Genomic DNA, 25,703 nt, shown 5'->3' with positions numbered 1-25,703 from the left:
CTATTTCCCAGCATGAGGAGAGAGACATATTCTCCTCTGTCGGTTATTGCAATTTGTGTCCAAGTAGCAGGAGCGAAATTAGGTATTACAGATTGGTGTGACCTACACGCGCCAGTACACAAAGTTCAGTTTGTAATATTAAAGAATACGATTCTTTTTTCAAAAAATAAAACAAGCTAAAGCATATCAATTTCATCTCATTTGTGGCTGTCGGACATAAATCATCACATTTCTCCCCAAAAATTACATTTCAAATCGGATTATTGTTAGAGACAGTTCCCCTCACTTCCAAAATTGGGAAGACATGTCCCCTCATCTCTCCGGGATCTGTGATAGTGCTAGTAGTCACAAGAGGGTGGTAAAATGTTAACAAAATTTCAGATTTTGCCAGGGGCTAGATTGTTCACAGACAAAATATTCACATTCTTTGTTGATATATTAGTATACATTTTATTAAAATGCATGTCTTCCTCAAACTCAGAAGAGGGGACAGTTCCCCTCCTGCCTCTACAAATGATGGCCTTGAAAAACGAGTACTAAAAATTCAACTTCTTTTGTACAGTATTTTCATTTTTATATGTTTCATCTAGCTGAGGACCATCTTTTCAATTGAGACGTAAATCTTGCAATGCCTTGAAGTGCATATGAACGACTGAGGAGAATTTAACATAACTTATATCCTTGGATCAGATTTCAGTCTTCCTATTATCTAAGTTGAAAATTCTTACAACAAAAAATAAATGTTCAGTTTTAAGTAAACTTTAAATGTATCTGAAGGATAAAAAAGAAACAATATTGATTAAAAATAGATAAAAAATTATCTATTTTTGATTTTTGGAATCGGTAGATAAGGTCTTATTGACAATAAATTCTAAGGACTCTTTATCTTTCAATACTTGATTGCTAACCTATAAATATATTACTTTAAACAATCACTTCAATTATTTCAAAAGAAGACTAGTCTGGTGTTGATCTCTTCAAGTATTAAAGAAAAAAATTGCATAGAAACAATTTGTTGAAAAAAAAAAAAAACAGGACAGTGATTTCTAGATAACTGTACCTGGCCGTAGAGTTTAAAAGCACAGGACACAGAATTAAAATTTCAGTTGTAAAAATGAAGGTTCTGTTGCTTTTGCTCTTGGCCTCCTTCGGAGGTGTTCTAACCAATAATGGAATTGGGTAAGAAAATCATTCATCCTTGTTATAATACAAAACTAAGACAAACAAACATTCTATAAAATAGGCGCAGGTTGAGGGTATTTGTGATGGGAGATATACTCGTGATTGTGTGATTTTGTCAATTGTGCAAGGGTCGTACACACCAAATTATTCCGTGTACAAGAATTTTAGCAATGATCCAAAAAATCGATCAAAAGATTTCGATCTTGGCCAATGATTAGTTTGTGGATCAGTGGCCCCAAAATTTTTGAACGGCTCCTTAAACGACTTTTCGTATTTTTTCCGGGATAAGGACATCACACTGAGTTAAGTGATAGTATGAGTTTGGCTACACTACATATATATAGTGCTCCAGATATAAGGCCTACAACAAAATTTTTCACTGAAATATATTGGATCTTTTGATTCAAAAAATGGATCTCAACAGAAAGGTGGCTAAATCCAGTGTATCTCCTTTAAACAAGCCTCTGTGTATGATATCTACAATGTTAACCATTTTTCTTGCAAATTTTAAAGTGATAGATAAGAAAAGACTGAAATTGCATGCAATGGAAACATTGACAATGAAACATGATTTGACATACTCTGCAATACCACCAGATTAAAACTGTTGCCAACCCAACATACAATTGTATTTTTCAAATAGCATTACGTCACATTATTAAATATTTCAAATTTACATATTAAACGAAAACTTAAAAAAAAATATTGTTTTGCGTTGCGGGGGAATCGAATCGCTTCTCCCGCATCCAATGAGCATATGCTAACAATACAGTCAGAAGGGAATTAATTTATTATTATTATTATTATTATTATTATTATTATTATTATTATTATTATTATTATTATTATTATTATTATTATTATTATTTTAAATGTCCGTTCTTGGCACAGGGAGCATGTGTTTAGGAAAATATTTGAACTCTTTTTTTCTCCCCTTAGAAATCGCTTTTCAGGAAAGTATAATGATAATAACATATTCTATTTTTGGCAAATTTTGAATCTTCTACCCACTTACGATACGCTCTATAACTAAGATGAGATGATAAAAGCTCAGCTTAAGGTGAGTATTAATTCATTTCAAATGCGTCCAAAATTCATTTGAAATGCATCAGGCGTTTTTCCGTGATGCGATTACAAACAACAGACAACGTCAATTTCAATGTGACAAAAACGATTATAAAATTATCCCCTTTTCCCTTATTAAAACCGGAACTTCGAAAACGCTCGGGTACGTGTGGGAAATTGCCAACTTCATTGGCATCTTCCTCACCGCTATTCTGATAGGGTTGGACTTGGATTTAAACGGCATTGAGAGTGTCACTGTTCATCTCACAGACCCTGAAAACTATGGATTCAGCACTAATAAGCCTTATCGGTCGTTTTCGATTAATTTTACATGCGTCCTGCTACGCACCGCGTTTTTTTTATTCCACTTGGCAAGCAACACGATTGGCATGCCCCTATCAAAGATCAAGAGCTAAACAGAATAAATAATGACTATCAATCCTCTTCTCAGTTCCAGGCCTACCTGCTATGCCCGTCCTGGCCTAAACTTGAACTTAAAAATGTCACCAGGACTTTCTCTAATCAACGTAAACTATTAACCATTGTAACGACGAAAACTATTGATTCCACGCTAAAATCTGTTGTTTCGGTTACTTTTATATATCATCCCCTCCCATTCCTCTGGTCTTACCATCATAGTATTTTTTCCAAAACGTAAGTAATATGTGTAGGAAATTTGACTAGAATTGTTCCATGCGTTCTAGAGTCATACCGGAACACACACACACACACACACACATATATATATATATATATATATATATATATATATATATATATATATATATATATATATATATATATATATATATATATATATATATATTATGTGTGTGTTTTAATATATATAAGACTTATTACTATTACTATTTCTCATTAACAAATCATTATTTTTCAGGTACCAAGTGCTCCGTTTGCCTGTGAAGGATGCTAAGACCCAGGAGCTACTAAAACCTTTCTATGGAGCTGTAGGATTCGACTTTTGGACTCTGCCAATAGTTGGAAGGGAGGTCGACATAATGGTTGCCCCTGAAAAAATGAAAACATTTCTAACGGTTCTAGAAGAGCATCACATTCCACACAAAGTCCACATCCCAGACGTGAAGAAGTAAGTATATACCAAACGTTCATTATTTCACTGCCTCTCTTGTGTTACTTGCTCAATTCGTTAGTACAGACAAATCTTATCTGTTTCAACTAATATAAATGTTTTTGTATTCATTACTAGCTTCAATTACCCGTTACGCTGGGTTAAATTAACAAAAATAGTAATATCTTCCGTTAGTAAGTCACTTTGTACTATTACTAAAGCGCTCTTTGATGTCGGTCATTTTCCATTATTTTTATATATATCCTCCTCCCTTTCCCATGTTGCTGGGCACGGCATCGGAAGTGTCATCGTTCATCTCAGCCACCTTGAAAACTATGAATTCGACACTGATATTGGTCCTTTTGATCATATATATATCCCCAAGTTGCGTGGCTGAATTTTGATTTAAACGGTATAAGAAGTGTCACTCTTCATCTCAGCTACCCCGAAAACTATGGATTCGACACTAATATAATTTCCGATCATTTTAAAATGTGTTTCCCCTCCCCCTTCTCGTCGAAGTGATATATATATAAAAAAAACATCTCAGGTTTAAACTTCATCTAGGTTGTGAATTTGATAGAGATCGGTCCGGTGGTTCAAGAGTCATAAAGCAGTATTTCTTTATTTAAATCCTCCCCCCCCCTAAGTTCTATCGTCAAAGTGAATAGATAAATACCAGCCCAGGACCGAACCCCATCTATGTTGAAAATTTGATCGAGATCGGTTGGGTGGTTCAAGAGTTATTAAGTTTTATTTATTTTTATAACTCTCTCTTCTCCCCTCCCCCTCCCCTAAGTTCTACTGTAAAAGTGATATGATAGAAACCACCCCAGGTCCGAACCTCATCTATGTTGAAAATTTGATTTATATCGGACGGGAGGTTTAAGCGTGATAAAGTCACAAAGACAGTCACTTTTATTTTTATTTTTTACATATAGCTTCCTCCTCCCCCTCCCCTACGTTGCACTGTCAAAGTTAAATGGCAAAAATTATCCCAGGTCCGACCGTCATCTATATTGAAAATTTAATCAAGATTGGTTGGGTGGTTCAAGAGTTGTTTTATTTATTTTTATATATAAATATTCTCCTTCCCTTCCCCTCCCCTAGTTTCTACCGTCATAGTGAAAATATATATTTAAAAAAACTTTCCAGGCTCAAACCTCATCTATGTTGAAAATTCGATCGCGATCGGTCGGGTGATTCAAAAGTTATTAAGTTTTATTTATTTTAATAACTCTCTCTTCTCCCCTCTCCCTCCCCTAAGTTCTACCGTAAAAGTGATATGATAGAAACCATCCCAGGTCCGAACCTCATCTATGTTGAAAATTTGGTTAATATCAGACGGGAGGTTTAAGCGTGATAAAGTCACAAAGACAGTCATTTTTATTTTTATTTTTTTACATATATCTCTCCCTCCTCTACATTGCACGGTAAAATGAAATAACAAAAACATCCCAGGCCCGAACCTTATCTGTGTTGAAAGTTTGATTGAGATCGATCGGGTGGTTCAAGAGTTATTAACTAATGAACATAGTCACTTTATATTGATTTTAACATATCTCCCCCTCCATTTCGTTACTCCATCAAAGTAAAATGATAAAAACACCCCAGGTACGAACCTTGTCTATGTTGAAAATTTGATCGAGATTGGTTGTTTGGTTCTAGTTATTGTTTTATTTTATTTTTTTATAATTCCCCACTTGCCTCTCCCCTAAGTTCTACTGTCAAAGTAAATAGCTAAAACACTCCCAGACCAGAACCGCTTCTATGTCAAAAATTTGATAGAGATCGGTCGAGCGGTTCAAGAAATTAGGAGTCACAACCACACGTACTAGAAACATGCCGTTTTCACTGATCAATTAAAAATTTTGTGTATTGTTCAGTTCTCATTCAAATATTCAAAAATCGTGTTGTTATTGTTCTATTCAACATTTGTGAGACGTAAAACTCAAAAATTTCATTTCATTTTTCTATTCAACATTTTAAGGGCCGTTTTGAGCCCATAAGATTAACATTGTTGTAGGCCGAAAGTACGGTTAGGCAACCAGTAGAGGAGTTATGTATGGCGGGTTGACGGACATTGCAGACGTTTTGCTTAAATCTGAGTGGCAAAACTCTTTGAATGCTCGCAATTTGAAAGGCTTCAAGAGACGCAATGAGGCGTATTCGGAGGGATATGGATTTGCTAGAAAAAAAATATTTACAAGTGTTCCTGAATGGCGGACATCTTTGTTGTCGGTGTAGTGCCAATTTTGGCATTTTCAAGTGTTTACGAAAACTGCAATTGCTGAGGACCTACGAATTAGACGAACACCAAACAAAAATGAATGTTTACAGGAGAGACTGAGGTACGCAGAGAATATATACTCTTGCTTCTAAATAAATATGCAGGGTTGCAAACCAATACATGAAATTACCAGAAAAAGTACAGTAAATTACACTTTTAAAAGGATTGTATTTTGGAATGGCATAAAGTGGGGGGTTCATAAGTTTTGTGCTGAATAGTATTACATGTAAAGAGTCTGCAGAAATATCAACAGCTATGATACTATTACCACTGTAGATTTATGGGGTCCGAAAGTTGAAGTTTGTGATTTTGATGCCATTATTGATGCATAATATCTCAGAAGGGCAAAATTCTTTAGAATTGCTGCTTAGGCCACAAAGTAATTCTGGACGTGAATAAACTATTGCAAAAAAAGAAATCATGACTGATATTACATGAAGAAAAAGGAAGGACATGGTAAAAACGCAAAGAAAGCACGTGCGTGACAATGGTCGTAGCCCGGAAAAATTTAAATGTTTGAATATACTTCATGCTAGATCTCAAAAACTATGCATGTAACAGCAATTAGGTCCGGTTTTCTTTGTGCTCAGTTGTGCAAAAGCTTACAAGTGGCGGTTGTTCCATCTTTGTAGCTCCATGATCATTGCCATGTCTATATGACGAGGGGGTTAGCTCGCAGTGTGGAATACAAACCTCCACGAAAAGCGACACAACTTACTTGGTTACATTTATATGATAATGAAAAAAGGAAGAATAACCATTTCTCCAGGCTAAGATGAATTTTTATTGTTTGGAGTGTTTTACCCAATGAACACAATATATCACTGACATAATTAATTGTGTGTGTAATGTATTTGCTTATTACATACTGCATGCAAGAAGAAAGAAAACACTGATCAGATAATAGATGAATTATAAACTCCATCCGGAAGTAGGCTCAATCTTGCAAACGATGCGATGTATTGAAAAAATAATCGAAAAAATATCCCCTTTATGGTACCCCTTGCCGATTTTTATCAAGATGTCCTTCACTTGTGTCTTCAAAGGAATATGTACAGATGTTGTGAGGTTTGAGAAGGAGATTCATGCTCATATGTTAATGATGCGCTGTGTAGAGAGCGCAGGTTCAGCTAGTAGTTCTCTACAAAGTTTTCACCAATATTAAGGCGCTTATCGTATCGTAAAACAAGCTTTTGAATACCACCCCCATAGAAGTCTGTCGCCTGATTTGACAGCCACTGCAACACGGCCGTTTTGACCTCATCATCGATGTCGTAGCGCTACCACGCACATGCTTCTTCAAATGTTTAAGGTTAGTTTAAAGGGACAATTCACGATTTCTCTTACAAATTTCAACCTAGAGATTTCAAATTTTTAGAGAAGGAACTTCATAACCTATCGAAGGCAACAATCCGTGCCGGTTTCTTATTTAGAATTTTCTTCATTGTTGAAATCGCCTGTTTATTGAAATGGATATCCAAATCTTTAACAATATAACTCTTTCAACAATGAAGAAAATTCAAAATAAGAAATCGGCACGGATTGTTGCCTTCGATAGGTTATGAAGTTCCTTCTCCAAAAGTTCGAAGTCTCTAGGTCGAAATATGTAAGAGAAATTGTAAATTTTCGTGAAAGGTAAAAAATACATGAGAGATATACGAAGACTGTAGTGACATCTATTGGCAAAACTTGTCCCTTTACACCAACCTTAAGGGAACTATCAGATAGTGATCGTAAAGTGTTTGTCCTCTTTCACGTTTCCGTCAACTTTCTGCACCAAGTCTTCAGTGATGACAGAAGATCGCCTACTTCGTTCCTCATCATGGACATTAGTGTGGCCATCTTTAAAGGTTATAACCTATTTCCGTACCATTCCTTCGCTCATAATGTTTTCTCCATACACTTCACTAATCTGACGATGGGTTTCACTCGATTTCAAGTCTTTAGCATTAGGAAAATAAATCACAGCGCATTTTTCGGCTGGCGCGGGATTCTCAAAACTCAAAACTCTGGAGCCAGCACTTCTGAATAGCAAAGTACTCCTCCTGTTACAGGACAACGCTAAGCCCCACGTGGCTAGGATGACCCGGGACACCATTCTACGCCTTGGTTGGGAAACACTATTTCATCCGACATACTCCCTGGACATTACACCGTTCGGTTATCACCTGTTCCTTCCTTGGGCAATGACCTTCGTAGGCGCCAGTTCAAATCCCTAGTAGAGGTGCAAAATGCACTTGATACATTGTTCGCTTCACGGCCCACCAACTTCTACCGTGATGGAATCCATGGTCTTCCAGAACGTTGGCAGAAGGTCGTGAATGCTGATGGGGACTATTTTTGATCTTCCAGGTACGTCTTAGGTGACATATCGATGTTCGAAGGTGGTGGCTGAAAAAGTGACAGAACTTCCATGGTTACATTTGTAATAGACTTATTTCCAAAAAGCACACATACGAAAGAAAGCACCCAGCATTTCCACTAAAATCAGATCATTTTACACATACTGTCGTGGAGTTGAGTTGATTTTGAGTTTAACGTCCCTTTCAGCAGCAAGGCTATATGAGACGTGGACCTACTGATTAACGTGGAATCCCAACCACATGAGCTCCCGCCGGGAATCGAACCCGGGTCTCCATGCTGTCGTGGAACAGAGAGACATATGAACTTAAAAATAGACACACAAAAGCAATATTTAGTTGCGTAATAGAGGTAAAAATCAAAGGAATAAAATGATGAAAGATGCTTATTAAGGAATGATCGCTCTTCTTTCGACAAATGTAAAGTGATTCTCAGATTTCTTTCCTCAAAAAATATGTGTAACAGATAAGCTGTAGAAAATATATCTCAATTTAGCTCACACTATGTGAAATTGAAAATCTCTTCATGCTCAAACATTCATAATTAGATACGATTTCAAAGTAGTAGATTTTGCAATAATTACCAAAGTTTCTGCTCAAGAAAGTTCACATTTTCAGAGCAATAACCATATTAGCATGTTACAGTAAGTTTTCCATAAAATGTTGTCACAAACTTTTATTACATTTCAGATGGGACGAGGAAGAACGGAAATCACTTTTACGAAGAAAAGCTGTTCCTAGGCAGGGCATCACCTTCGATGCTTATTATACTCATACTGAGGTAAGATATACAATCAACAGAAAAGCAGATGATCGTATTTATGAAAAATCTTTTCCCCTTAAATTTACTGGCATACTAATCGCAGTATTTCTACAAAAATTAATTTAGTCATTCTGCTTAACCCGGCGGCACTGCGCCTGTTAATGTGATTTGAGCAATGGTACCTACTCCTACAGACCCATTTGTTAAATTTTAAATACACCTAATAATTTTTGTTTAAATTTTTTGTTGATAATTTTATTTTGTTATCACAAGGTAATAAATCATGTTCAACAAGTGTCCATTGAAAAATAAAATTTTCAATTTGAACCCCCCCCCCAATTAAAACCAACGGGCAGCTACTAGTAAGAGGCTACAAAACCAGGTGACACGGGTCTGTGACACTTGGTGCCAGTGCCGCTGGGTTAAGTCAAAGTGACTTAAAATATATCATGGAACAGTAATCAGAGAGATTTACATCGTTGCAAAGGAAAGAATCCTAAAAATAATGCCTTCGGAATAAATCAATAGGACTACTCTTCTTCGTAGTTGATCAATTGTACTTCGTTTCAAAACATGGTATCGTCGTTAGCTGCGCCAAACACTAGGAACGTTCAACAATTTGGTCCCCGTTACCAGTTCATCTAAAACTCTGAAGGCTAAGCACCATAATAAAAGCGACTAATAATTAAATATTTGCCAATATTCTTCCATACATTCTATTCTGAAAATATTTGAATCAACCGAAGGCATACTCGTATATTGAGTACATTGGTTCTGAAGTCAATCATTCGAACTATTTGTATCATATGTGATAGAACACTCCCAAAATGGAAACAGTCCGAAATTCATTAACAGTAAGTTTACTTATAATTTTCCTCTTCTTTTTTCTTTTTTTAGAAAATAAAATATAAAGCGCAGCAGGTATTGCGAAAATGAAGGAGAAAAACTTCATAAACTCGCGTAACAAAGAAGTAATGCGATAATGAATCTACAAAACCCTAGTAGAGCTCCATAAATTCGACATTCTGGCCGAGTTGAAATTTGGGAACCTCTCAGCACCGCTACCAACACAATGCACGAAAAATATAAAAAATAAATCATCGATGATTAGAAGAGGGTAATAGAGTCTTTCTACTTGTCTACAACAACGTTTGGCATTGGTGGATGATCAAAAACCGATGTACTCTGTACTCCCTGCTTCCTACCTCCAAACATGAGGGCGGTAGTGGTTTCCCATTGACCCTACAGTATAATCGTTCTCGAAGGATGAATTCCTGACATAGCTGGTTTTAGGTTTGATGAACCCATAACTTGTTGAAGGTTATTTGTCCAGCTTTCCTTTGTCAATGACAAATTGTCGCTGTTTTCCTATCTTGAATATATGCTATATGGTAATTTATGGACCTAATGTAGAACCTAGCATCCTATATTGGTCTACAGAAATAAGCAAACTAATATCTTAGGAAGCAGGCTAGTAGGAGTCCTACATTATAGGACCCCATACAACACAAAATATTGTTGCTGTATGTAGGTTTTATTTGCTTGATTTTGTTTATCTTATTTCCGGAAAAGTCTATCCATTCTTCCTTTCATTTTGTCCGGGTGCATGCTGTGGTACAGTCCGCAGCAAAAGACCTGCAACATGAGCATGTAAGTTTATTGTGAAACGACAAAGTCTTTTGCTCCAAAATAAATTTGCAAGGGAGAATGCTGAGGGTTATCCTGTCGTGATTCGTGCCACTTAGACGTTATGTTGATTCCCTGCGCTGTTATGTGTAGTTTCACAATAAACCTAAATGCTCATGTTGCAGGTTTTATTGCTGCGGACTGTACAAATATTCTTATCTAAGAATTACACAGTCTCCCAAGATCTGAATGCGCCAATTCAGAGCCAGACCTGTTCGGGCATGATTTGAGAAACATCAGGAAACTTCAACACCTTCTCAGCACCTTCTCTGGTTTGCTTAATGTCCCGATATGACATATCTCTAAATCAGTTATATTTATTTTTTTAAAAATTCCCATTGCAATATACTTTTACAATATTGAAATGGCATGTCTATCAGTGGCCCCGCGTAGCGTAGCTGCTAACAATATCTCCTTTAGTGCGAGCGGTCCCGGGTTCGATTCCTGGTGGGGACACTTGGTAAAAAAAAAGTGTAACAGCTATTTCAGGTCAGCCATCCTTAGTAAGGTTTTCCTCATTTACATAGGCAAATACTGGGATTGTACCTACCATAATGGTCCCAGGTCGCTTCCTTCCTTTCTTCCTCCCCAATTCACTGGGTAGTGTGATAGTAGAGAGACGCCATCCCTCATACGTGACGGCTAACAGGGCTGCAGTTGTCGAAAGGGCAGAAATCTAATTCCTAATCCTAATCCTAATGATATGTCTATCAGTGTTGAAAGATAAATATTTCTACTCAAATTTCTAATTTTTCAGATCAATGCATATCTGGATGAGCTGGCTGCATCCTATCCCGATCTGGTATCAGTGGTGTCCATCGGTGAGACTTACGAAGGCCGAGATATGAGGGTAATCAAAATCTCAGGAGGAAATGGAACCAATCCAGGATTCTTCATTGATGGAGGTAGGCAAAATCCACAAACAGATCTTCAGTATCAAATTGTATCTCTCATTTCTACTTCAAAGTTTTTATTTAATAATCAATTGAACAAACGTAGTATAAAGATTGGCCTTCTTGTACATCAATTAGGAAGTCTCAAGTTTGAATCCAGTAGTTGGAATCCTGACTGATGTTTTCCAAGACTTTTTCCTCAGTTGCACTTAATGAATGTTCGTGTAATACCTTAGTAGTCTGCTCAGCTCTCCCTGGCCATTCCGTAGCTGCGAGCTTGTCTATAAGAAATAAACCAATATTAAACATTGATCATAACAGTTTTCGATTCAAAACTATATGCACAGGTTATCACGCCATTACATGAGAGATCTAGTTGGATAAAGAATGGAAATTATAGTTTTCTTGCAGAAATATACCTTTACGAGGAGAAGCGATAATTATTTATTTATCTACTAAAAAATCTTCTGATAAACCAGGGCCACCCATAAGATAGACAACCCAGGGCTTCAAAAGCTTTCTTTCATTCAACTAAGTTCTTTTTTAAGTTTGAAGTTCTCAACAGCGACAAAATAATAATGACTTTTCTAGAGATTAAAGTAAATGAAATTAGATTTTAAAATTATCAGTTTAGGGACTGTTTAAATATCCTTGAGTGACAAGAATAACGTTTAATCCAGTAATATTACAAGAACTTTGAGACTTTTAAATTGTTACTTGGCTATTTTCATAAGAATGGAGTCGGCAACAATGGGAGCCCATGAAAACTGTAGGAGTCGTGTAGACAATGAATTTCGTTTAAAACTTGTAAAACAAAATCAAGGATCTTATAAAATAGAGGATCTGCCCTTACAACAAAATCTTGAAGCCATACGTCACAGTTTCACCACCCCTACTCTGCCCACTACGCCCAATAAGATATCAATGTTTTGAGCCAACAATCATGGCAGAAACGAAAGAAGCCAATCAGAAGATGGCGGAAACGAAAGTAGCCAATCAGACGTGCCGATGCTCGGTTGTTTTTTGGCTTCATTGTTTTAAAAGGATGAAGATACATATGGGCAGATCCTCTATTTTATAACATCCTTGAACAAAATCATATCAATTAGATATTTCTTTTATTCGTATTATCTACAGTCACCAGAGTTGCCAACCTCAGAGAACAAAATTCTCGATTTTCATACAGAAAAATATCGTATATTCGTAATGCACGTGATAATTATATAAACAAGTATAAGACTACAAATAATACGAATAATATGTGATAAACTTATCTAGTAATCTTCAGTTTCGAACTCCAAATCGGCGTCACTGTCTGCACCATTTTTAAAATCTTTATTAACACTACAACAACGTTTCTACACCCTCGTAACTGAATTTAAAGAACGGACACAGGGTTGTCATTTCCCATTTCTCAAATCGTTACTGCCACTTCTCTAATAGCAAAAGATTGCTAGGCACGTGCCATTTAGGTATCCCAACTACTTTTTAGGTAGCCGACACTTGAAACGTATAATATTCATGTGCTAAGTATGTACTTCAGCTACCTATAGTTTTAGGTACTTGTTATACCTAATTGATGTTTCAACTATGCATCACAAATATAGCACTTATGTACCTCACCTGGCTCAGTTTTGCACTCTAAAAGTTATTTGTTTCTATGTCGTCACTTGGGATATATATTTGTCAGTTCTAGGTACGTCCTTTAGGTACATACTGTTTCAGATACCCTAACAGCACAAGATGTGCTAGGCATGCGCCACTTAAGTGCTCTAAATTCATCTCCCACATTTGATGCATTTTTTGCTTCTTTTTCCAAGTGATTGTTACTAGAAGCAAAACGCATCAACTTTATTAGATGGCAACTGTCGCCGATCATTTGAAAGTTAATATGGAAGAACCATGAAATTAAGTAAATAGACACTCGTAATTTTGTTATAAAATTACATGGCGAGCAGATTTGATCTGATCCCAAGCAATATATGCGGCTAAAGGAGCACTCTGATTAGCAAAATTCAGAAGACTTCAACAATTTATTCCTCTACAAGCAACGTTTCTTCGTCGTCTCCGTGGCTAAGTCAGTTGCTCGGCAGACGCCGTGCCGTTCACCTCGTTGTCCCTGTAGGTGTTCGAGTGGAAGTAGTGAGTGTGTTAACTTGCTTTAACTCGACCTGCATTGTCAAGTGGAGTATTTTCTACTACCAAGTAGTTACTGTTCTATTTACTCTTTTCATCATATTGTCTAGTGTGAAGTACAGGTTTACCTACTAAGTTCATTATGTCTGTTATCAGAGTGAATACGTTTGTCATTCCAAGATGTGAACAAGCCTAATATATTAGTCTTGCATGAATGGATCCGCAATACTTTTCATCTGCTTCCTGATCAAGATGTCAATATTGAGTTTGATTATAGTCGCAAACAGTTATTTTCTTAAGTTAATATCGCAGGTGCCTTGTGAACAAATTCTGTTTCGAGTGAATGGAAAGGTTAGTTATTCAGATGATCTAGATACATATAACATTTTAATCGATTCTGCCAGTTCCAATATTATGACTGTTCGTTTACATTTGGTACCCACCGAGTTGGAAGATCATATTTCCCATGTGCTATCTCAGTACGGTGAAATTAAATCAATTGCAGACAAAATGTAATCTACTGGACACATCTATGAAGTAAGAACTGGGAGAAAGATAATACGTATGTGCATTTAGCGCCCCATAATTTCATCTGTGGTTTACGTTTGTGGTTAACGTATGGAGGTCAAATTAAAACCTGCGCCATTTGTGACTCACCGAATCATTTTCTGATGGAATGTACAAAGCACCGTATCCCCCCAGCCGTACCAGCTTTAGTATCCAGCGTCTCACCATCCAGAGCCCCGCCCATGCCCGGCACTTTGAACAAAGTGGATACTCTACCGAACGCTCATTCATTTACTAGTTTTCCCGTATTAAGTGAGAAACGTGCTCCAACTTTACAGGAAAACCTTCCAGCTCCAACTGCAACTTCTGAAACTACTTTTCCTAAGACACTCAATAAAACTGAACCCGCTTGTCCGTTTGATGTTCCCCCCAGTTCTACAGCTGCATCTCACACCAGTTCCACTGCTATCGCCTCCCAGCAGACCCTTGCTTCCAATGCATCGCAGAGTGACTCATCCAGTTCCACTACCATAGCGCCTATTACTTCGGATTTTCCACAACAGAGTATTACTGTTTCAGCATCCTCAGCATTGGAGATGGATACGCTACCTGAAATTACGGTAAGTACTCCACCGTTAGCGGGCATTGATGACTCTCACCAAGAAGTGAGTGATTCTTTCGATATAGATTCACTATCTACAAAAGCATCCCAGTTTCCCTCTCTACCCGAGAAGAGGCGTCGCAAAGATCGATCTCAGTCTTCACCTCGTGATAAATCCAGTAGAGCCAATAAACTTCAGAAAACTAAGAATGCTCCACCCGTAAACAACAAACAATTGTGTGTCTGGTTTCACGAGGTCACGAGTAGTTCCCCATCATAGTGAAACAAGTGCTAAGGCAAATGACAGTGCTGTCTCTTCGGATAAGTGATCATATCACCTCCCAGTATAGAATGGGAATGTGTGCGAGTGTTTTCACCCGTCTTTGTTTCTTCAAGTGTATTGTGTCATTTCCTTGAGTCGTGATTCTTTGGTGTCTTTTTATTTTTCTGTGACCATTAAATATGTATGCCACGCGTATAACTAACTAACTAACTCTATGGCCTATGGAGCCCGGAGGTTCAATGCCGCGTTCACAAAAGCTCTCCACTGACTTCTATCCTTAGCTCACTGCATCCAGTTTCTACTTTGTATTCCTATCTCTGCGAGATCCATCTTAATATTGTCCTCCCATCTGCCCCTAGGTCTTCCTAATGGTCGTTTTCCGATTGGTCTTCCAGTCAAGACTTTGAAAGCGTTTCTACTTTCTTCCATTCTAGCTACATGACTCGCCCACCTAAGCCTCCTAGACTTGACGACCCTAACAATGTTGGGTAAACCGTATAAATTATGTAGTTCCTCGTTATGAAGTTTCCGCCATTCCCCATTCCCGTTCCTCTTGGGTCCGAATATTCGTCTCAGGATCTTGTTCTCAAATACTTTCAGTCAATGTTCTTCCCTCAGAGTAACCGACAATGTTTCGCAACCATACAGAACAACAGGAATGATTATCGTTTTGTATATTTTAAGCTTCAGATTCCTCGATAGAATTCGCGACGACAAGAGATTTTGTACCGAGTAGTAACACGAATTCCCTGCTTTTAATCGACATTTAATTTCTTCGTGCATATGATTTTCCTCTGTTAATACTGATCCTAGATATTTGAAACTATCCACTGTATCAAAAGTATTATTTAGTATTTTAACGCATCTATAATTTGCCGTATTACGGTCCCGACACACTTCCGTGTATTTAGTTTTCTCTGCATTTACTTCTAAACCCATGTCCCTGCAAGCGTTTAATAAGATCTCTGCATTTCTTTCTATTGTTCTCCTATCATTCCCTATTAAATTTACATCATCAGCATATGCTATAACCTGGTGAATACCGTTTAACTCTAGGTCCTGGTTGCTATCTTTGATTTTCCTTATAGCGTATTCCAGCACAAAGTTAAATAATAATGGCGACAACGCATCTCCTTGTTTCAGGCCATTCTCGACGTGAAAGGTCGTGGACAAAAATTTTCCTACCCGGACTTTACTTTGGGATTCATTTAAACACATCTTAATTAATTTAATTAGCTTTCTCGGTATTCCAAATTCTGTAAGAACGTTGTATAATGTTTCTCTCCTAACCGAGTCGTACGCCTTTCTAAAATCAATCAATAGTTGATGTACCGGGGTATTGTATTCCCACTTTTTTCGAGTATTTGGCGAAAGGTAAATATTTGGTCGATAGTTGATCGATTTAGTCTAAATCCGCACTGATAATCTCCAATAATTTCATCTGTGTATGGGATCAATCTTGCTAATAGAATATTTGAAAGGATTTTATAAGATGTTGACAAAAGAGAAATGCCTCGATAATTATTACAGTCAGTTTTGTCGCCTTCCTTGTGAATTGGAACAATGATTGGTTCATACCACGCGTATAGCCACTATTAATGTCCACGGCATTTCTAGTCTTACCAAGCAAAAAGCGCTAGCCGATTACATTAACAAATCATCTCTGGAGATAATTTTCCTTCAAGAATGCAATATTGACAACTTCTCCCTTCTTTTTAATCATTTGTGGGAAGTCAATCCTTCCGAAACGGGTTCTGGAACAGCTATTATATATCGTAAAGATATCTCATTAAACGCCTTCTCAAAATTTCCGTCAGGTCGTATTATCACAGCCAATTATGAAAACATACATTTTTGTAATTTATATTCGCCGTCTGGGAATAATAAACGTACTGAGCGAAACTCTTATCTCCCCGACGTTCCAACGGAGTTACATTCTGGTGCCAGAGATTTGATTTGTGTAGGAGACTACAACGCAGTGTTAGATCCTATAAACTCAAGTTTTGGTTACGATACTTCTACTACATTGCGTAAATGGGTTCAAGACTTTAAGTTAGTTGACATATGGTGTCATTATAAAAGTAACGCCCCAGGGCACACTTTTTTTCGAAGAAATGGATCCTCACATTTAAATAGGATCTATGTCAGTACACTTTAATTAATTTTGTGCGCTCCATAAACGTTCAACCGGTATGCTTTTCTGATCACTGTGCTGTGGTTTGCACCATTGATTTACCCATCCGTAAGTACTTAAAGTCATCCTTTGTTTGCTTACTCAATAACAGCATTTTAACTGACGAGGATCTACAGTTGCTCATTATCAATAGATGGAACTATTTAATGCACTTTAAATCTCGCAAAAAAGTTTGTTTTCATGGTGGTTACATCACATTATACCGTCTTTTCGGTCTATATGTAAACAGCACAGCAAAGACAGATCCTGTCTTGTTAAAGAGCAATATAATTATTACCATCACATATTATGTAACTACTATAAAGAATTTGCTCAAGGAGTAGACGTACCCCCTCGTATTAAGGAAATTAAGGCACTCCTACTCACTTTACATCGTAAAAAATCAAGGTTTTTTAAGATAGGCAAAACAACGATGCTTCAGCATGAAGTTCCCTCTTTACATACACTTATCCTTGAAAGGTGAAGAGGTAAACAAAACCTTATGTCCAAGGTCACCTTTCCTAACGGCGTAGTTTACGAGCATGATCGCGCACTCTGTACGATGCATAACAGAACCTATATTCCCCCGCTCCAACCCAATCTTCTGACCCTTGCTTCGAGCATCCGACTGGTAATTTCACCCCTGTGGATCGTAACATTCTCAATGCGCCCTTTAGAGAAAGAGTAGTCAAGCAAGGTATTTTTGCGAGGATGTTAAATAAATCTCCGGGACCAAATGGTCTTACACTAGTATTTTACCGCCAATTTCACAGCATTCTTACGCCTTCTTTACCGCTGGTATTATGGTACTTGTACCTAAACATGCAGGTGCGCATGATTTTGATAATTGTAGACCGATTACCCTCCTTAATGTTGACCAGAAAATTTTATCTCGTTGCCTTGCCTCTCGTTTAGAACCGTTTTTAAATCAGATCTTATACAATGATCAGTATGGCTTAAAACATACAAAATCTATGTTTTTAGCATTAAGTAATTTACAAGAAGGTATTCATTGGTGTCAGAAAACTAGTTCTTCGCAGGTCGCTCTATTATCTCTTGATTTCCATAAGGCATTTGACAGGTTGTCACATGATTATATCTTTAAAGTACTTGAAAAATATGGTTTCGGAGACAGTTTTCTTAATTTGATTAAATTTCTTTATACTCAACGATATGTAAAATTAAAAGTTAATGGTGCACTTACATATCCTATCAATGTACGTCAAAGTATTGTACAAGGTTGCCTCCTGTCTTCCATTCTTTATAGCCTGGTTCTCGTTCCCTTTCTCTCCACATTGGAACAATACATTCAAGGTATCCCGATTGGTGCAACAACCTTAAAATTACAAGCATTTATAGACGATATACATTGTTTTATTAACAGTCCACAAGAACTGTCATGTATTGAAATCCTCATTCGAACTATGAGTGTGTTTCAGGTGCTATTCTCAATAAGCAAAAGTCACGCCTGATGTGTATAAACCCGGCTGACCAACACGTGTATTTGTCTGCGATTCATTTTACTGATCGCATCAAAATCTTAGGCGTAACTTGGCAACGTCGCATAGCAGACACTATAGACAACAATTTTCATACCACAATATGTACTTTGGTTGCACTCATTCACCAAAATAAAAGCCCGGCATGTAAGTCTTGCAGGCCGAGTCCACCTTTTAAATGTTTTTATTTTTAGTCACCTTCGGTTTCTGACTCAATTATTTTCCTTGCCGAAGAAATACCTCAGTATCATACGAAAACACACAGGGCAACTGCTGTGGCATAATCACTGCCTACGGGTAACTCACGAGACTGCGTGTTTATTAAAACGTGATGGTGGCCTTGGTCTTAAAAACATTCAACTTCAGAACTACTCGCTCCTGATACATCGCGTCTACCAAACACTCTGCTTCTACTCAGAGTCCTTTCCCAGCAAGGCTCTATGTGTACCATTATGTTATATTGAGTTACAAGGTCCTCTGCATATACAACCTTGGATTTCCCTTGTGCCATACCTCAAGGACGTATTTCTTTATTAGTTACTCGCTTATCGCACGGAGTCACCTTGAAGATCTTTCTGTAAGACAATTATATAATCGCTACCATGCCACCACAATTTCGGTTCCCCATATTGTAGAACATTACCCAATGACAAACTGGAAGAAAATCTGGGCAAACATTCATACTCCGGTATTGCCTCCTGCCATGCAATCTCTTTGGTAAAGTGTTGTTCATAAATATATATCCTACTAACGGGAGACTTTATGAACTGGGTATCTGTGGTACTTGTATATTTCTTTCTGTGGTACTTGTTATGTTCTCGATACTCTCCAAAACCGACTCGAAAGCTGCTCACGAAACACAGCTCTATGGTTTCAGTATCAAAAAATCATTGCCCGTATCTGCAGAACAACTCCTTCTAATATTCACTGTACGTCATTCATGCTGCTTCCGGATTATCAACTTTATCCCAGCACTAAACATAACGCAATTTTATGGATTACGTCCCAAACTATCGATATTCTTTTATGTAATAATTTTAATGGTAATGTGACTTTGTACGTCAACCAACTCTTGTTACGCATGCAAACTATAGCACTTTCAATTCGTAAACAAAAGTTTGCTAATTTTCTAGCAGCAATTTATTGAAGTGTCTATAATATTTTTTCAATGTAATTGGCTGCTCACAGTACATTTTTGTTTGTTAATCCCTTCTGATGTAATTGGCTAATAAGAGTACAATAAAGTATTTTTAAAAAGTCGGAAGAGCACGCGGCTAGTAATCTAAAGGTTGGTGGTTTGCGCCCACCCTCGGGTACATTTTTTTTACTTGTTTAAAGTGTTTTTAGATTCACCTTAATGTAAACACATTACGCATATAGGCGATTTAACATATTTTGGGAGAGTAATTTTGTGGTTCATTGACGCTTACGGCATGGGAACATACCTAGAACATACTAGGCACGTTTCCCAGGTACATGTCAGGCATGTGCCTAGGGGCGGACATAGACTGTGAATGTCACTTGCCATTCATGCAATTTCTCTCTCAGAGGTACATAAGGCACATATTGGACACATTCCCATGTACTTGAAAGAACATGATAGGCATATGCCTGCTATGTAATTCTGCTGTTAGGGTTATTTTGGCGGAAATGACTGTTAAAAATTTCAGTGTGTGTGTGTCTATGATTATTTACTGCTCATCTACAATTTATTTGCACATTCAAAAATTTAAAAAAAAAAGTTTGCGTTCTAAAATTATCGTGTATTCATCTATTATCGCAAGGACATTAGGCCTATCGTATATAGCATTAACTCTTAAATTATTATATATCACAATAAATTATCGTATGATTTGCAAGTCTGATACTTACTTCTATTCTTTTGTAAATAGAAAGAAATAAAATAGAAAGTACCCAACCACCAACATACAAAACTATTGATATCCTATTAAGATAAATTTTAAATTTATATTAGTTGATTCATTAAGAGATGTTTAAAAACTGAAAAATCGTATTGTTTTAATAGGTATCCATGCAAGAGAATGGGTTGCTCCAGCGACAACACTTTACATTATTAACCAATTGGTAGAAAACAGAGCGGCCAACCAGGACCTTGTAAACAATGTGGATTGGTATATTCTTCCTGTTTTCAACCCTGATGGATACGATTACACATTTACTACAGTAAGTAAAACGAACTAAATGTGATCAGTATACGAGTTACACGCAATAACTCTACTTTTGCTCATGCTTAGATAAGAAAACAAGCTTTCCTCCTGCAAAAAAACATCTTACAGAACACATGACAGGAGACGGAATGAGTTTCTGTTCTGTCTCGTACTTGAAGGATAATACCCAGATAACAGAGATAGAATGGTTCATAGCCATATTCATACGTTCTTAATTAAAATCTTTCTCATGATCAGGCTGGATTTTGAGATTTAGGTTTTCAGTAAGACGCTCTTGACGAAAATGACATTTTGATCTTATTCATAAAGATCTCTGAAGACAAGGTTTCGATCTCGCTAATTAATAGTCAAACAAAATAGACAACAGAAATGGTTCCACATTTTCAACAAGACAGAAACAGCAGTCCTGACAAAGATGCGTTTTCGATAAAAATAAATATCTCAAAACATCTTTATGAATAAGAGTTGTTTTAAGACGGAAATTTTATCAAAAATGAGGTTTCACTCAAAACACGTTTTACTCAAGACATGATCCTGAGTGGGCGTCATCCATGAATAGTATTTTCTGGCGCTTGCCTTAAGGGGCCACGAAAAAATATTTTTTTAAAACTTTTCTATCCATCAGTGTTTTGTCTATGGGATTTACACAGTCTATAGTAAAGAATTGTGTTCACATAATCAGAGAAATATTAGAAACCAGTGATGTAATATTATAATTTTGGTAGGTATACGTTCGGCTGTTTTCAAAGATATAGCGTAAACCTACCCTGTTATTTCGTAAAATTGAGTTGAATATATGCTGGAATATAAAACTATTAAGTGCGTATGGGTATACGACCCAGTACATCCCTGGCCAAAACCCTAAGAATAACTGTAGGTATAACATGAGCATAGAGGAAGGAGCACCCAGAACCAGCTAAGGTTTTTAATCTATAGCCTACGCCTACTTGAAGCAGGGTGCTTAATGCAAACGCATAGATCCCACTTTAAACAGTAGGTTCTGTCTCATAAAGTCCCGTTAATGAAGAGGAACGTAAAAGTCAGATGAATCCAATTAATACGACTGCACTTCACGTGGTTATGTTTTATTTTAAAAATTTTATGAATTTCCGCAATCTTTAATGGGTTTTCCATTGATGTTTAAGATACGTAAATTGAACAGTAAAAATTGGGCTTGTAAAGGCGATCAGTGGTCGTTCTTGAAGTTGCCATATTTATATGCGTACAGAGAATTTTATTTATTACCCTTTTCAATGCATGTACTCGAAGAGCAATGTCTAATCCATCTTACCAGTTGGGGTCACTTCGACTTTGACATGCACTGAGAAAAATCCGTTCTCCGGACGGGCGGTATATTGTACAAATATACGGAATCCTCTTGCTTACTACAGAAACCAGTACGGAGCATACCCTATCCATATGCTACATAGGCACTGCCCTTAGATGTTACATCATGCGGTTGCAGGATGTCTGGTATCTAACAGTCTTCCTTATATTACATGCATATATGTATGTTACCTTCCTCAGCTATATGTTATATACGTCCATTTGTATGTGAGATCCTGTCCTCCTATATTGTTTCATACGGAAAGTACGTACAGATGGAACACTTATATAGAAAGTATTATAAAACATGCGTTTTCAGTTATACGTTTGCTGTACGTTAAATCCAAAAACTACAGGATTTACAAATGTAACATACTATTTTACGTACGCCCAGTGTGCAGTCATTGGTTGGAATTGCTTTTATAGATGAGATCGTTGATGAGAAAGAAGGCGAAAATGACCATAGAAAAAGGATATGGTACGGTGAATTAGAGAATAGATTTCCAGGAGATCTGAAAACCATAAATTCACCAAAAAGTCTTCCCAGTGAGCTTAGGGAACACCATCCATAAGATTAGAAAGAGAGTAGCAGATCACAGACTGAAACTATTCTTTCCATGATTCCAAGTCAACATATATTCCAATAAAAGTTCACGTGCAACTGGAGAAAGTACGAGTAAATAATGAGAAAAATTATAACTACATTCTAAGATAAATTATCTTGGACGTATATTCATGTTCGCGTGCTCATATCTTGACTTCGTTGTGTGTGCATTACGCATATTCATCTCTCAACTACGTCCACAATTTCGGATCTAAGAGGAGCAGAATAAACTTTTGGGATGCAAAGTTCGTGAGAATGATGAGCAGTAAGTATTTCTATCCTGATCGATTCCTGTTCGATACACTCGTACAGCTACAGCAAAAATGTGTATCCACCTCAACAACGTATGCAAATAAAATAAGTTCGAATTCTTCGAGTATACATTTCCATAATTTAAAATATGTATGTGGTTTTCTTGAAATTAAAGACAGCAATGCTGAAATCAACTAAAAAAATCCAATTTTTAAAAGAAAACACAGATCACAGATCTCATTGCTAGCCTTGTCACTTCGAAATAAGATGGACCATCACTGGCTATGAGCTCCATTGTGCACATATGGTTGTCTTTGACGCGGGAGACCAAAGACATGCTCATGCGGTTTAGATCAGACTTTAAGTTGTGTATGCAAATCTCAAATAGCATTGGTGCTTAAAGCAGTGTCTGCTCTTCATGGAAGTCACGTTGGTAGATTTTTAAATTTCATACAGCTTTAGAATTATTACATAAGGTAAGCTTTCTTCCCTTGACTTGTAGTGATACAATTTTACAGATTTGATTTCCGTCAAAAGCCACCACTGGCTGAAAAATAACTAAGTTCGAAATCAACCAACAAGTCATCTTTGTCAATTTCACCAGGCGAATCTCAGGAATGTGCCTTTAAACACATGCCCTATCTAACCTCCTTTATCATTACTTTATTTTATTTATTTATTACTTTTATTTTTTATCGTTGATCGTCACCCATAAGCGGATAAGGTTAAACAAGTGAGTGAATCTTCTTTCAGCAATTGTTGTCTTTCCAATCCGTAGTAAAATTTCTTATGTGAGATTGTAAAAGCAGGATCTTTAAAAATAGAATATGGTCATTTTTTTTTTAAAAAAAAACGTGATTTTGCATATATTTGTTTCAACTATAATATTATTTAAATATATTAACCATTATTTTTTATCCACTGTTCATTTTTAATTGCAGAATAGTATGTGGCGAAAGACTCGCTCCCGTACCAGCTATCCGAGCTGCCCTGGAGTTGATGCTAATAGAAATTTTGACTTCCATTGGATGGGTGAGTCCAGACTTTTAGAAATGTATCTCCAAGTTAAAAGTAACAAAAATCCGAAAAATGTCTAGACTAAGAGATTTCTGAATATAAGTCCAAGAATAAAAAGTACTTTGCATGCTATCTAACTAAGATGAATAGTGAATATACTGTAACTTCTGTCCCTAATCTATCTTTTCTTAACAAAATAATAATAATAATAATAATAATAATAATAATAATAATAATAATAATAATAATAATAATAATAATAATAATAATAATAATAATAATAAATGTTGAGCTTCGTCGTGGTTAAATATGGTGTAAGCATTCAGCTAAAACTAGTAGAGCTTTGGATACTACGTTCTACGTTGAATAAAAGGAATGCGTGTCGTGGAGCTTGAATGATGATAAGTGATCTTAATCTCCAATAGCTTACTAAGTCTATTGTATGGAACCAGGAGGTTCAATAGTCCATTCACAAAAACTGTCCATCGAATTCTGTCCTTAGCCAACTCGAGCACTTTTTACTTTGTACTCTTATTTCTGTGAGATCCATCGTAATGTTTTCCTGCCGTCTACGCCTATGTCCTAATGGCCTTTTCCCGATTTGGTTTCCAGTTAAAATTTTCAACATGTTTCTACCAGGGCTGATATGTTTAAAACAAAATCTTTAAAACAAGTGTTTAAAACATGTTTAAAACGAGGGCTGTTGTTTTATTCAGTTTGTTTTAAACTTTTTAGACAAATTGTTTTAAACGTGTTTTTTTTTTCGATGCTGGTTGGACATGTTTAAAACAACTAACATATCAAATTGAAGAAGCTAATTTAATTTTCTAACAAACAACACATCCTCCGCAGGATTTGTGCATGGACTAAATTACAAGCAGAGTTATAACAGCAATTACTGAACGAAATTCTGCACATCAGTGTGCGTATAACTAAACCAACAAAAATTAGAGTGAAGTATTTGAATATTTCTTAATTTCCAAGAATAATGGAGGTTAAACACACTATACACTATTTTAAGATCCAAATTCACAAATTCAAAACTTGGGTATTTTTTTGATCACTATCATTTCCATAATAATGACAGTTCTCACGTCATAAGCTAGAAGAAATGCTCTGACAAATACAATACAACTCATAGAAAAGAGCAATGACTAGCCTACAAGGAGCAAATGACATTTTAACTAAACAGTTTTCAAGATACATCTCTATCTGCAACATGGGTAGCTAATAATGATTAGTGTCTACGGCATAACAACACAATTAACTCTAGACGCCCGCCAGGGATTTTATCAAAATGGTAGACTCTCACATTCCGGGCTTTGACGACGCCCCTAATTATCACTAGTCATAAGTTATATACCATTGGAAAGCTTATAGACCACAAATTCCAACGAGGTAACATTCGTGAAATTCCCGCCATATTCGTAGAAAAAGAACAGACATAAAAAATCATTAAAAATATGAAAATATTGACTTTGCGGGGCCCTGGCAACCCTTGCAGCCACCCTGCTCTGACAAAATGATGCTAATGTTGCGTAATGAATTCGTTTTATGTAGGAAATATTAAAAAAAATATATGCGCAGAGAAACATTCATTGAATTAGACATTTTCTCCCCCTCCCCCACTATAGTACCATGTCCATATGCAAATCATTTTTGCTGCACATATCATGTATACCAACAAGAATTATGCTTCTAGACCACTTCAGTGAAATATATCTTGTGTTATATGGGACCGTCCCGAAAATAAATGTAAATTAACCAAATTTGACCCCCTCTTCCTC

General features: G+C 36.6%; 1 protein-coding gene across 1 annotated transcript in view; it reads left to right on the top strand.

Moving 5' to 3' along the window:
• Positions 1 to 1,015: 1,015 nt before the first annotated feature.
• Positions 1,016 to 25,703, top strand: part of LOC145678905 (carboxypeptidase B-like) — a 44,839-nt gene continuing 20,151 nt past the window's right edge. The window contains exons 1-6 of the mRNA XM_081749512.1: positions 1,016 to 1,179; positions 3,146 to 3,355; positions 8,678 to 8,768; positions 11,194 to 11,341; positions 20,555 to 20,712; positions 23,841 to 23,931. Coding sequence (XP_081605638.1) covers positions 1,115 to 1,179; positions 3,146 to 3,355; positions 8,678 to 8,768; positions 11,194 to 11,341; positions 20,555 to 20,712; positions 23,841 to 23,931 — 763 coding nt within the window. The 5' untranslated portion in view covers positions 1,016 to 1,114. The remainder of the gene's footprint in view (positions 1,180 to 3,145; positions 3,356 to 8,677; positions 8,769 to 11,193; positions 11,342 to 20,554; positions 20,713 to 23,840; positions 23,932 to 25,703) is intronic.

The sequence above is a fragment of the Thermobia domestica genome, chromosome 2, assembly GCF_964235325.1.
Source record: "Thermobia domestica chromosome 2, izTheDome1.hap1.1, whole genome shotgun sequence".
Lineage (NCBI taxonomy): Eukaryota > Metazoa > Arthropoda > Insecta > Zygentoma > Lepismatidae > Thermobia > Thermobia domestica.
This window is presented reverse-complemented; position numbering and strand designations above follow the sequence as displayed.